The sequence below is a fragment of the Aquarana catesbeiana genome, linkage group LG05 (assembly GCF_042186555.1).
Source record: "Aquarana catesbeiana isolate 2022-GZ linkage group LG05, ASM4218655v1, whole genome shotgun sequence".
NCBI lineage: Eukaryota > Metazoa > Chordata > Amphibia > Anura > Ranidae > Aquarana > Aquarana catesbeiana.
In genome coordinates, this window is record NC_133328.1 from 636,109,629 (window position 1) to 636,122,208 (window position 12,580).

General features: G+C 46.4%; 1 protein-coding gene across 1 annotated transcript in view; it reads left to right on the top strand.

Annotated features, from left to right (window-relative positions):
* The window catches only part of LOC141145581 (cytochrome P450 2C20-like), a 165,186-nt gene that overhangs the window by 116,482 nt on the left and 36,124 nt on the right, over positions 1-12,580 (top strand). The window contains exon 8 of the mRNA XM_073632407.1: positions 4,804-4,991. Within this exon, the coding sequence (XP_073488508.1) occupies positions 4,804-4,991 (188 nt within the window). The remainder of the gene's footprint in view (positions 1-4,803; positions 4,992-12,580) is intronic.

The following is a 12,580-nucleotide window of genomic DNA, read 5'->3' on the forward strand; positions in this document are numbered from 1 at the left end:
CCCTGGCCGGTGGTTGTGGGGGTCTGCGGGCGGGGGGCTTATCGGAATCTGGAAGCCCCCTTTAACAAGGTGACCCCCAGATCCCGGCCCCCCCCCTGTGTGAAATGGTAACTCACGAAAAAAGTGTCAAAAATGTTAAAAATGACAAGAGACAGTTTTTGACAATTCCTTTATTTAAATGCTTCTTCTTTCTTCTATCTTGCTTCATCTTCTGGTTCTTCTGGCTCTTCTGGTTCTTCCTCCGGCGTTCTCGTCCAGCATCTCCTCCGCGGCGTCTTCTGTCTTCTTCTCCTCGGGCCGCTCCGCACCCATGGCATGGGGGGGAGGCTCCCGCTCTTCTCTTCTTCTCTTCTTCTTTTCTTCTTTTCTTCTTTTCTTCTCTTCTTCTCTTCTTCTCTTCTTCTTCATTTTCTTCTCCGGGCCGCTCCGCAATCCATGCTGGCATGGAGGGAGGCTCCCGCTGTGTGACGGCGCTCCTCGTCTGACAGTTCTTAAATAACGGGGGGGGGCGGGGCCACCCGGTGACCCCGCCCCCCTCTGACGCACGGTGACTTGACGGGACTTCCCTGTGGCATTCCCCGTGACGTCACAGGGAAGTCCCGTCAAGTCACCGTGCGTCAGAGGGGGGCGGGGTCACCGGGTGGCCCCGCCCCCCCGTTATTTAAGAACTGTCAGACGAGGAGCGCCGTCACACAGCGGGAGCCTCCCTCCATGCCAGCATGGATTGCGGAGCGGCCCGGAGAAGAAAATGAAGAAGAAGAGAAGAAGAGAAGAAGAGAAGAAGAGAAGAAGAGAAGAAGAGAAGAAGAGAAGAAGAGAAGAAGAGAAGAGCGGGAGCCTCCCCCCCCATGCCATGGGTGCGGAGCGGCCCGAGGAGAAGAAGACAGAAGACGCCGCGGAGGAGATGCTGGACGAGAACGCCGGAGGAAGAACCAGAAGAACCAGAAGAGCCAGAAGAACCAGAAGATGAAGGAAGATAGAAGAAAGAAGAAGCATTTAAATAAAGGAATTGTCAAAAACTGTCTCTTGTCATTTTTAACATTTTTGACACTTTTTTCGTGAAATGGTAGGGGTACTTATGTACCCCCTTACCATTTCACACAGGGGGGGGGGCCGGGATCTGGGGGTCACCTTGTTAAAGGGGGCTTCTAGATTCCGATAAGCCCCCCGCCCGCAGACCCCCACAACCACCGGCCAGGGTTGTGGGGATGAGGCCCTTGTCCTCATCAACATGGGGACAAGGTGTTTTGGGGGGCTACCCCAAAGCACCCTCCCAATGTTGAGGGCATGTGGCCTGGTACGGTTCAGGAGGGAGGGGGGCCGCACTCTCGTCCCCCCCTCTTTTCCTGCGGCCTGCCAGGTTGCGTGCTCAGATAAGGGTCTGGTATGGATTTTTGGGGGGACCCCACGCCGTTTTTTTTTTTTTTTTTTTGGCGCGGGGTTCCCCTTAAAATCCATACCAGACCTGAAGGGTCTGGTATGGAATTTAGGGGGAACCCCACGTCATTTTTTTTTTTTAAATTTTGGCCGGGGTTCCCCTTAATATCCATACCAGACCTGAAGGGCCTGGTATGGAATTTAGGGGGACCCCCATGTCATTTTTTTTTTTAAATTTTGGTTCGGGGTTCCCCTTTGGGGAATTCCCATGCCGTTTTTATCAATGAACTTCTATGTGTATTGTCGGCAATGCAATAGCCGCGGGTAGTTTTAAATGAGTTTTTTCCTTCAAAATGTCATTTTGCTGTCAGACTGTTCTAAACACAGGAAACATGCGCCCCTTTACAGGCATACTATAGACACCCCCCAGGTACGAAATTTTAAAGGGATATTACACTTTTATTGTTTGACTTTAAGCATTATTAAAATCACTGCTCCTGAAAAAACGGCCGTTTTTAAAACTTTTTTTTGCATTGATCCATGTCCCCTGGGGCAGGACCCAGGTCCCCAAACACTTTTTATGACAATAACTTGCATATAAGCCTTGAAAATTAGTACTTTTGATTATTCATGTTCGTGTCCCATAGACTTTAACGGTGTTCGCATGTTCGAACGAACTTTTTTCCTGTTCGCATGTTCTGGTGCGAACCGAACAGGGGGGTGTTCGGCTCATCCCTAGTGGTGACATACAACACTACGACGAGCCGAGAAAATGAAGTTCAATGTTTCTGAGCATGTGTCGAATTGTTTCCGAGCATGCGTGATTTTTTGCGCGTCGGAATTGTATACAGACGATCGCATTTTTGGATAGGAACTTTTTCCGACTGAAAAATAGAGAACCTGCTCTCAATCTTTTGCTGGCTGGAATTCCGCCAGCAAAAGTCCGATGGAGCATACACACGGTTGCATTTTCCGACCAAAACCTCTCATCTGAGTTTTGCTGGTGGCATTTCTGATCGTGTGTACGGGGCATTATAGGGGGGCCAACTCCTTGTAATCTTTCAGATTAGGGGTCCTGTAGCATACACCCCACTATTAATTTCCTGCTTGTCTTCCCTTTAAAGCTCCACCCACAGGGATTCCATCTCCCCCCTTTCGCCATTTGCAATGTTGTCCCTCACGTTCACTAGCAAATCATTTCTGATATAGAGGCAAACTCCTCCTCCTCTTCTACCCTCCCTGTCCCTTTGGACAATGAATACCCCTGGATAGATGCTAAGCAATAATGAGCTGTCCAACCATGTTTCTGATATACCCACAAAGTGGGTATAAGTCCAAATCCTCCTTGTGTATCAGCAGCTCCAACTCGTCCATTTTGTTAGCTAGGCTCCTGGCATTTGTGAACATGCCTCTCGGTCTTGTATGGGTACAAATGATTTCCTTATTCGTTTTTTCGTGCCTGTAAGTATGTATTGCCAACCCACTAACCCAGGGTTTAGGTATTATATTACCACTGATGCCTCTTTTAGTACCCTCTGACCTCCGCTCACTGTTGGCTAGTGCTTCCTCTAAATCCTCCCCCTCCGCCACCCAGGCGCTCTGGTGTGGCTCGAGGTACAGGTAGTATCTCTGAGAATACCACCTTGGAGGTCCTTCTCTTCAATGTAGCCCCTGAAATATTTTTTTAGGATACTCCATCTTCCTCTAAATGTGTCATTGGTACCAATATCTACCATGACAGCTGGGTCCTCCCCAGCCCCAACCAATAATCTGTCCATGCGATCCGTGATGTGCCAAACCAGAGTGCCTGGTAAACATACCGTTAGGGCAATCTGTCACAAAGACCGTGATTCCTTATCTGTCCTTCTGATAATTTAGTCCCCTACCACCAGAATCTGCCTAACCTTGCCTGTATCCTTGCTCCCCTCTTTACCAGTCATTCCTCTGGCAGCTAGAGGTGGGAGGCTTCTCCAGCAATGCAACACCCGAGCTGATATCCCCAACATCACGCAACTTGGCATATTTGTTGGGATGTACCAACTCAGAACTAGCCTTCCTAAGGCTCTTCCCTCTACCCTACCCTCTATACTGGCCACCCGCCAGCACCTATTGGATAATGTCCAAGCTCCTTTCCAGGTTGCCGATGCTTCTCACCGTTGCCACCTGATCTGATCCAGGATCGGGGCTTCCAGAGAAACGACTAGATCACATCTCGCACAGCAGTATTCGCTCTCGAACAACTCTTCAAGGAAAGCATTCATGAAGCAAGATGTGCACTGGGTCGCATTATCAATTCTGTTGGACATCTTACCTGCTACTCTAATGGGGATAATCCTTTTCTTCCTCTTTGCTCCTGTCTCACTGATCCCCAGTACAAAGCTACTCCAAATTACCTTGGTACTTCAATTTACTCCAATTTACCCCAGTAATTCAAGTTACCCCAGACTACTCTAACTTTGAACTACTCCAATGTATTTCAAGTTGCTGAGTCACTGCAAACTACTCCCAGTACTCCACTTACTCCAAATTACTCTTGATACTCCAAGCTACTCAGTTACTCCCAATATTCCCAGTACTCCAGCTACTCCTGATACCCCGAGTTACTCAGTTACTCCCGATACCCAGCGTTACTCCCAATACCCCGAGTTACTCCCGATACCCCAAGTTATTCAGAGTTACTCCTGATACCCCGAGTTACTTAGTTACTCCCGATATCCCAAATTACTCCCAATACCCCGAGTTACTCAGTTACTCCCGATACCCCGAGTTACTCACAGTTACTCTCAATACCCCGAGTTACTTAGTTACTCCCGATATCCCAAATTACTCCCAATATCCCGATTTACTCAGTTACTCCCAATACCCTGAGTTACTCACAGTTACTCCCAATACCCTGAGTTACTCACAGTTACTCCCGATACCCTGAGTTACTCCTTATACCCCAAGTTACTCAGTCACTCCCGATACCCCAAGTTACTCAGTTACTCCCGATACCCCAAGTTACTCAGTTGTTCCCGATACCCCAAGTTACTCAGTTGTTCCCAATACCCCAAGTTACTCAGTTGTTCCCAATACCCCAAGTTACTCAGTTGTTCCCAATACCCCAAGTTACTCAGTTGCTCCCAATACCCCAAGTTACTCAGTTGCTCCCAATACCCCAAGTTACTCAGTTGCTCCCAATACCCCAAGTTACTCAGTTGTTCCTAATACCCCAAGTTGTTCCAATAATTCAATTATTCCATAATCTCCTAACATTACAATATTGTGCTCCCTTGCTCTTTCCAGACTCCAGCTAGTAGTGATGTGCACTGGCCAACAAACTCCATGCTGGAAGCACACATTCACAATGTACATTTAAAAAAAGTCCTAATTCCCTTTAACATAGAAGTTTTCGGAATTCACAGGTAACTCCCTTTTATATTTCAGCAAAGGTCCAACAAGAAATTGATGAGGTAACGCAGTCATTGCATCTACCTGGGATTGAAGACAGACCACAACTGGCATACACCAACGCCGTCATCCATGAAATACAGAGAGTTCTAGATTTGGCACCGTTTGCTTTCTTTCACGCTGTGACCAAAGACATCGAGTTCCATGGATACACCATCCCGAAGGTATATGGCTATGAAGCCATTTATTATCAGTCAACTGTATTTACTCTTTTAAATCATATTCACAACTAGGGGTGAGCTTGATTTTCAGGTCGAACATGAATTCGACTCGAACATTGGGTGTTCGCCCGTTCGCCGAAGAACGAACATTATGGGGCATTCGCGGGCAATTCGAGCACCCCATAATGCACTGCGAGATCGCAGTGCATTGCTGTATGATGATTGACCAAAGCATGCACCTGACCATGCTTTGCCCAATCCCAGCGTCCTCTGCTAAGAGAGCCATAATTGGCCACAGGCAGGGTGCCTTTTGCCAGTCATGGCTCAGGGGGACCAAGTCCACGCACCACACTATATAAGGCTGCCTACACGGCGGCCCTGTGTAGAGTTGTTGGCATGGACAGCGAGATAGCTTGATTTAGATTAAGCAGGCAGGTTATTCAGTTAGTGCCAGTGTATTTAAAAAATATATATATAGTTAGTTATATATAGTCAGTCTAGTGTATGTGTGTGTGTGCGTGTGTGTGTGTGTGTTTATGTATGTATATATATATATATATAATTACAAACACACAGTTGCAATAAAAAGTATGTGAACCCTTTTGGAATGATATGGATTTCTGCACAAATTGGTCATAAAATGTGATCTGATCTTCATCTAAGTCACAACAATAGACAATCATAGTCTGCTTAAACTAATAACACACAAAGAAATAAATGTTACCATGTTTTTATTGAACACACCAAATTAACATTGACAGTGCAGGTGGAAAAAGTATGTGAACCCTTGGATTTATTAACTGGTTGAACCTTCTTTGGCAGCAATAACTTCAACCAAACGTTTCCTGTAGTTGCTGATCAGACGTGCACAACGGTCAGGAGTAATTCTTGACCATTCCTCTTTACAGAACTGTTTCAGTTCAGCAATATTCTTGGGATGTCTGGTGTGAATCGCTTTCTTGAGGTCATGCCACAGCATCTCAACCGGGTTGAGGTCAGGACTCTGACTGGGCCACTCCAGAAGGTGTATTTTCTTCTGTTTAAGCCATTCTGTTGTTGATTTACTTGTATGCTTTGGGTCGTTGTCCTGTTGCAACACCCATCTTCTGTTGAGCTTCAGCTGGTGGACAGATGGCCTAAAGTTCTCCAGCAAAATGTCTTGATAAACTTGGGAATTCATTTTTCCTTTGATTATAGCAATCCGTCCAGGCCCTGACGCAGCAAAGCAGCCCCAAACCATGATGCCCCCACCACCATACTTCACAGTTGGGATGAGGTTTTGATGTTGGTGTGCTGTGCGTCTTTTTCTCCACACATAGTGTTGTGTGTTTCTTCCAAACAACTCAACTTTGGTTTCATCTGTCCACAGAATATTTTGCCAGTACTGCTGTGGAACATCCAGGTGCCTTGTGCAAACTGTAAACGTGCAGCAATGTTTTTTTTGGACAGAAGTGGCTTCCTGTTGACCTGCCATGCAGTTCGTTGGCAACCGTATCTAAAACACCCACACCAAAGAACAAAGAGGACCTCTCCTTGCTCCTCATCAGCTGAGATCTCCAACCCCACTATACCTTAAGTCCTCTCTGAGACCTGCACTGAGAGGAATGAAGGTGTAGAATTAGGTGTGTCACAGTCAAGTACTTATGGGCAATCTGCTTTCGGTACACCGACGTCAGATTGTACCAGGCAAATTTCCCTGCCCCAGCTGCTGCACCGCCGAAAGAAGTTTGCTCCCAGCCATCCACATGCCCAGCGGTTGAATGCTAGCTTGGCAAAATTGCTAGCACTTCCAACTGCTGCCTTTTCAGTTGGTGGACTCTGCCCCCTTCCGTGAGTTTGTGGAATGTGCGGTTCCTCAGTGGCAGGTACCCAAACGCCACTTTTTCTCACGGAAGGCAATTCCGGCTCTCTACCGGCATGTGGAAGGCAATGTCCATGCCTCACTGGACAGGGCAGTCAGCGGTAAGGTGCATGTTACCGCTGACTCATGGTCCAGCAGGCATGGACAGGGACGTTACCTAAGTTTCACCGCACATTGGGTGGCTCTGCTGGCAGCAGGGAAGGATGCAGGACAAGGTGCAGTAGTGTTGGAGGTTGTTGCCACCACACCTCCAAAATGCCACTACTAATGATTCTGAAACACCTCTCTCCTCCACCCCCTCCTCTTCTTCCTCCATGGCCTCTTCCTTTGATTTGTCCTCGGAACCAGCGGTGCTCCGTAGTCGTTCAAGGGGCTACGCAAGTACGCAGGCCAAAAGATGCCATGCGGTGCTTGAGCTGGTGTGCTTGGTGCACAGGAGCCACAATGGGGCAGAGATTCTGTCAGCTCTGCAGGGGCAGGTTCAGAGGTGGTTGACACCATGCCAACTTAAGGCAGGAATGGTGGTTTGTGACAATGGCACCAACCTCCTCTCTGCCCTCCGACAGGGACAAATGACCCATGTGCCCTGTTCGGCTCATGTCCTTAACTTGGTGGTGCAGCGGTTCTTGGGCAGGTAACTGGGCTTACAGGATGTCCTGAGGCAGGCCAGGAAAGTCTGTGTGCATTTCCGCCGGTCATATAATGCCAGTGCTCGGCTGGCGGACCTCCAAAAGGAGTTTAACCTGCCCAAGAACCACCTAATCTGTGACATGCCCACCAGGTGGAACCCAACGTTAGCCATGCTGCAGCGGCTGCACACACAGCAGAGGGCCATCAATGAGTACCTGTGCGACTATGGCACCAGGACAGGGTCAGGGGAGCTTGTTTTTTTTCCCCACACCAGTGGGCCATGATCAGGGATGCATGCACTGTCCTGTCACCATTTGAGGAGGCCACGAGGATGGTGAGCAGTGACAGTGCATGCATCAGTGACACTGTCCCCCTTGTCCACCTGTTGGAGCACACGCTGCGAGGAATAATGGACAGAGCACTTGAGGCAGAACAGAGGCAGGAAGAGGAGGACTTCCTTAGCTCTCAAGGCCCCCTTTATCCAGACAGTGTTCCTGCGTGCCCGCCGATCACACAGGAAGAGGAGGAGGAGGATTGTGTCGGTATGGAGGTGGAGGATAACACTCAGCAGCAGTCTGTTTTTGGACAACGTGTTGCTGAGGCTTCGGTCAGTCAAAGAAGGAGCGGTGGAGAAGGAGGCCGTCTGACCGATGCGTTCAGACAATTTTTTAGTCCACAGCCCCAAGGTATGATCGGTTCCAGCAACCATCGCCAGCGTCTGTTTTACATGGTGCAAGATCTGACTTGGACACCTTTCCCACCGAAAATACTCTGTGTTACTGGGTCTTGAGGATGGATCACTGGCTAGAGCTTGCACAGTATGCAATTGAGCTACTGGCCTGTCCTGCATCCAGAGTTCTTTCGGAACGCACATTCAGTGCTGCTGGAGGCTTTGTAACCGATCACAGGGTGCGTCTGTCCACCGACTCGGTCGATCGACTGACCTTCATAAAGATGAATCAGTCTTGGATCACCACCAGCTACCAATCACCTGATGCTTGCTGATGTACCAAATAATTTTTTTGTAAATCTGAGATCCCTTCAAAGACTGTCTATGCTGATGCTGAGTGACTATCCTGAGTAATTATCCTCTTCCTCCTCAATGATCACGCTGATAGCTTGTAAGAACATTTTTGGTTCTGGGCGCCGACACCAGTGCCTAAGGCCCAATTTTTCACCCCCTGTTTAACAGGGGCGTGTAATTACAATTTTTGATGCAATACTTTGCAGCAGGGCTCGTTCCTGCGTTCCAACTAGAGTTTCTGTGAGAAGTTGCAGTGTTGTGGCACCAGCACCAGTGCCTAAGGCCCAATTTTTCAGCCCCTGTTCAACAGGGGCATGTAATTACAATTCTTGATCTAATATTTCACAGCAGGGCCCGTTTCTGCGCCCACCAAGAGCGAGTGAGGACTTAGTGTTGTGGCACCAGCACCACCACCACCAAAGGCCCAATTTTTCAGCCCCTGTTAAACAGGGGCATGTAATTACAATTCTTGATCTAATATTTCACAGCAGGGCCCTGTGAGGGCTTGCAGTGTTGTGGCCACAACAACACCTAAGGCCCAAATTTCTGCTGAATATATAGGGCAGGCCCCTACTTTCAAACATCCAACTTACAAACGACTCCTACTTGCAAACGGAAGGAGACAACAGGAAGTGAGATGAAATCTACCCCTAGGAAGGGAAATTCTCTCCTGTAAGAGTTAATATGGGAAAAACATTTCTCCTTTCCACTGATGCTTTATCACCAATCCTTGTTTCACAAAAAAACCCAAATTTTCAAAAAAAATTTGTCATTGGGACAAAAAGTGAGGTTCAATCTTCTGAAGAGGAGCACAGACAGCAAAACAAATGTCACAGGGGTGATAACCCTTCCCTATGTTTTCCAAAAAGCTTAAAATAGATTTTTTTGCTGGAGCTAAACACGTTAAAAATGTACCCGTTTAAAATTACAAACAGATTCTACTTAACAACAAACCTACAGTCCCTGTCTTGTTTGCACCACCTGTATACTGCTGTTCAGAGTACAGAGCCTGTATACTGCTGTTACTTTTTTAATTTGGGTGCGGGGTTCCCCTTAATATCCATACAAGACCCAAAGGGCATGGTAATGGACTGGGGGGTACCCATGCCGTTTGTCTCACTGATTTTCATCCATATTGCCAAGACCCGACATTACATTAAAGCCGCAAGCAGTTTTAAATGACTTTTTTTTCTTTAAAAATGACATTTTGTGCATTGACTGTTCTAAGCACGGGAAACACGCGCCACTTTACAGGTATACTATAGACACCCCCCCAGGTACGATATTTAAAGGAATATTTCACTTTTTTTTTTTTTTAACTTTAAGCATCATTAACCACTTCCCTACCCGCCCATAGTCATATGACGTCCACAGATGGGATCTCCCATCCTGGGTGGACGTCATATGACATCCTGGGATTCCCGGCCGTCTAGGGGGAGCGCGCGCGCGCGCCCGCCGCGTTCCTCGGGACCCGGTGCGGGTGCCCGGCGGCCACGATGTCCGCCAGGCACCCGCGATTGCCCGTTAACCGGGCCGGCATGTGGATCTGTGTGTGTAAACACACAGATCCACAGCCTGCCAGCTCTGAGGAGAGCGATCTGTGTTCCCAGAACGGAGGAACACAGATCGGTCTCCTCCCCTTGAGCGTCCCCTCCCCCTTCAGTTAGAATCATTCCCTAGGAAACATATTAACCCCTCCCCGCCCCCTAGTGGTTAACCCCTTCACTGCCTGTCACATTTACACAGTAATCAATGCAATTTTATAGCATTGATCGCTGTATAAATGTGATTGGTCCCAAAAATGTGTCAAAAGTGTCCGATGTGTCCGCCATAATGTCGCAGTCACCAAAAAAAATCGCGATCGCCGCTAAAAAAAATAAAAAAATATTTTTTTTTTAAAAATGCCATAAATCTATCCTGTATTTTGTAGACGCTATAACTTTTGCGCAAACCAATCAATATACGGTTATTGCGATTTTTTTTTTTTTTTTTTTTTTTTTTTTTTTTACCAAAAATATGTAGAAGAATACGTATCGGCCAAAACTGAGGAAAAAATGTGTTTTTTTTTTTTTTTTTTTTTTAAAATTGGGATATTTATTATAGCAAAAAGTAAAAAATATTGTGTTTTTTTTCCAAATTGTCGCTCTTCTTTTGTTTATAGCGCAAAAAATAAAAACCGCAGAGGCGATCAAATACCACCAAAAAAAGCTCTATTTGTGGTGAAAAAAAGGACGTCAATTTCTTTTGGGTACAACGTCGCACGACCGCGCAATTGATGTTTAAAGTGCGACAGCACTGAAAACTAAAAATTGGCCTGGGAAGGAAGGGGGTGAAATTGCCCGGTATTGAACCGGTTAAAATCACTGCTCCCGAAAGAACGGCCATTTTTAAAAGTTTTTTTTTTGCATTGATACATGTTCCCTGGGGCAGGACCCGGGTCCCCAAACCCTTTTTAGGACAATACCATGCAAATTAGCTTTTAAAATGAGCACTTTTGATTTCGAACGTTCGAGTCCCATAGACGTCAATGGGGTTCTAACGTTCGTGCAAATTTTCGGTCCATTCGCAGGTTCTGGTGCGAACCGAACCAGGGGGTGTTCGGCTCATCCTTATTTGTAGATAATTGTTTTAAAGAATATGCTCTGTATTCCTTCACATAAACAAAAACCAGAAAGGAGAGTGTAGAGAACTCCTCCTTTATAGCATCCGGTGTTCTCTAATGGGCACTAATTGGCTATAAATCAGCCTTGCCCTGCCGAGATTCACCCGGTTCCACTGTCTAATTGGGGTGTCTCCAAGAACTTAATTGATTATGGGGGACCCCCAGATTGGTTGTCCACTGAATTGAAAATATAATAGCAAAAACAATTTGTGAAATTCACACAGGAATTCTTCAAAGGGGACAAGTCGGTGGTAAAGCTATAAACCATTTATTGATTATCCTTTTTAGAAAAAATATATCTTAGCCAAGATGATTAGCTCAAAGCTTACAACAATTTAATAATACAAAAATACAAAAAGCGTGTACCTCTAATTCCAATACATGTTAAAAAGACCTAGTGTCTTGGGGGGACAGCGGTGGCCACCATTAACAAAATCCACCTTTCAAAAACCTCACATTCTCTCACACACACACACACACACACACACACACACACACACACACACACACACACACACACACACACACACACACACATCGCGATCGATCGATCGATCAGATGTGATTACTGATATGGATATCCTGAAGTACAAAAGAAAACACCAGTAATAGTATTAAATAGACCTCATAGTCAATGTATAATGTATTCAGGGTAATTTGTCTTCAGTGTAGATTTTAAAGGATGACTAGAGACTGGTGCTGTTGTGATGTGAGAGTTCCTTATATATCCCGTTTTGCTAGCTTGTTGCAGAGACAACTCCCATGTTAGGAAATACACATATGGAAAGTTCATAAATTAGTGACACATTGTATCAACTTGAGTGTAACAAAAATATTGTGTTGGTTGAATATAACTGGTTAGATTAGCAGCAGTGAAGGGACATCATACATCTCACCGTATCCTGTAGTTGAAAAGCAATTACCGCCGCAGGCATCTAGACAGGATCATAGTGATCCATTGATTTTCGTCACAGCCTCTGCAGGGGATCCACAAGTGGTGGGTGCATTAGTCAACCATTCCAGGAGATCTTAGTCTCAATAAAGCTGCATTTATATCTTCCACAGTAGTAGCTGCAACAGTCAGTCTCTGATATTCATTATCAGACCGAAGGGATTTAAAGGAAGGAGGGAGAAGAAAGGAGCCGTGTAAGGCTGTATGAACGGATGGCCATCCCGGTGTCCTCCTCACGGTTACCATATAGACCTGATGCTTACATGTTTCGTTTTGTAACAAACTTCCTCAGAGTATGCTCTGAAGAAGTTTGTTAGAAAACAAAACATGTAAGCATCAGGTCTATATGGTAACCGTGAGGAGGACACCGGGATGGCCATCCGTTCATACAGCCTTCCACGGCTCCTTTCTTCTCCCTCCTTCCTTTAAATCCCTTCGGTCTGATAATGAATATCAGAGACTG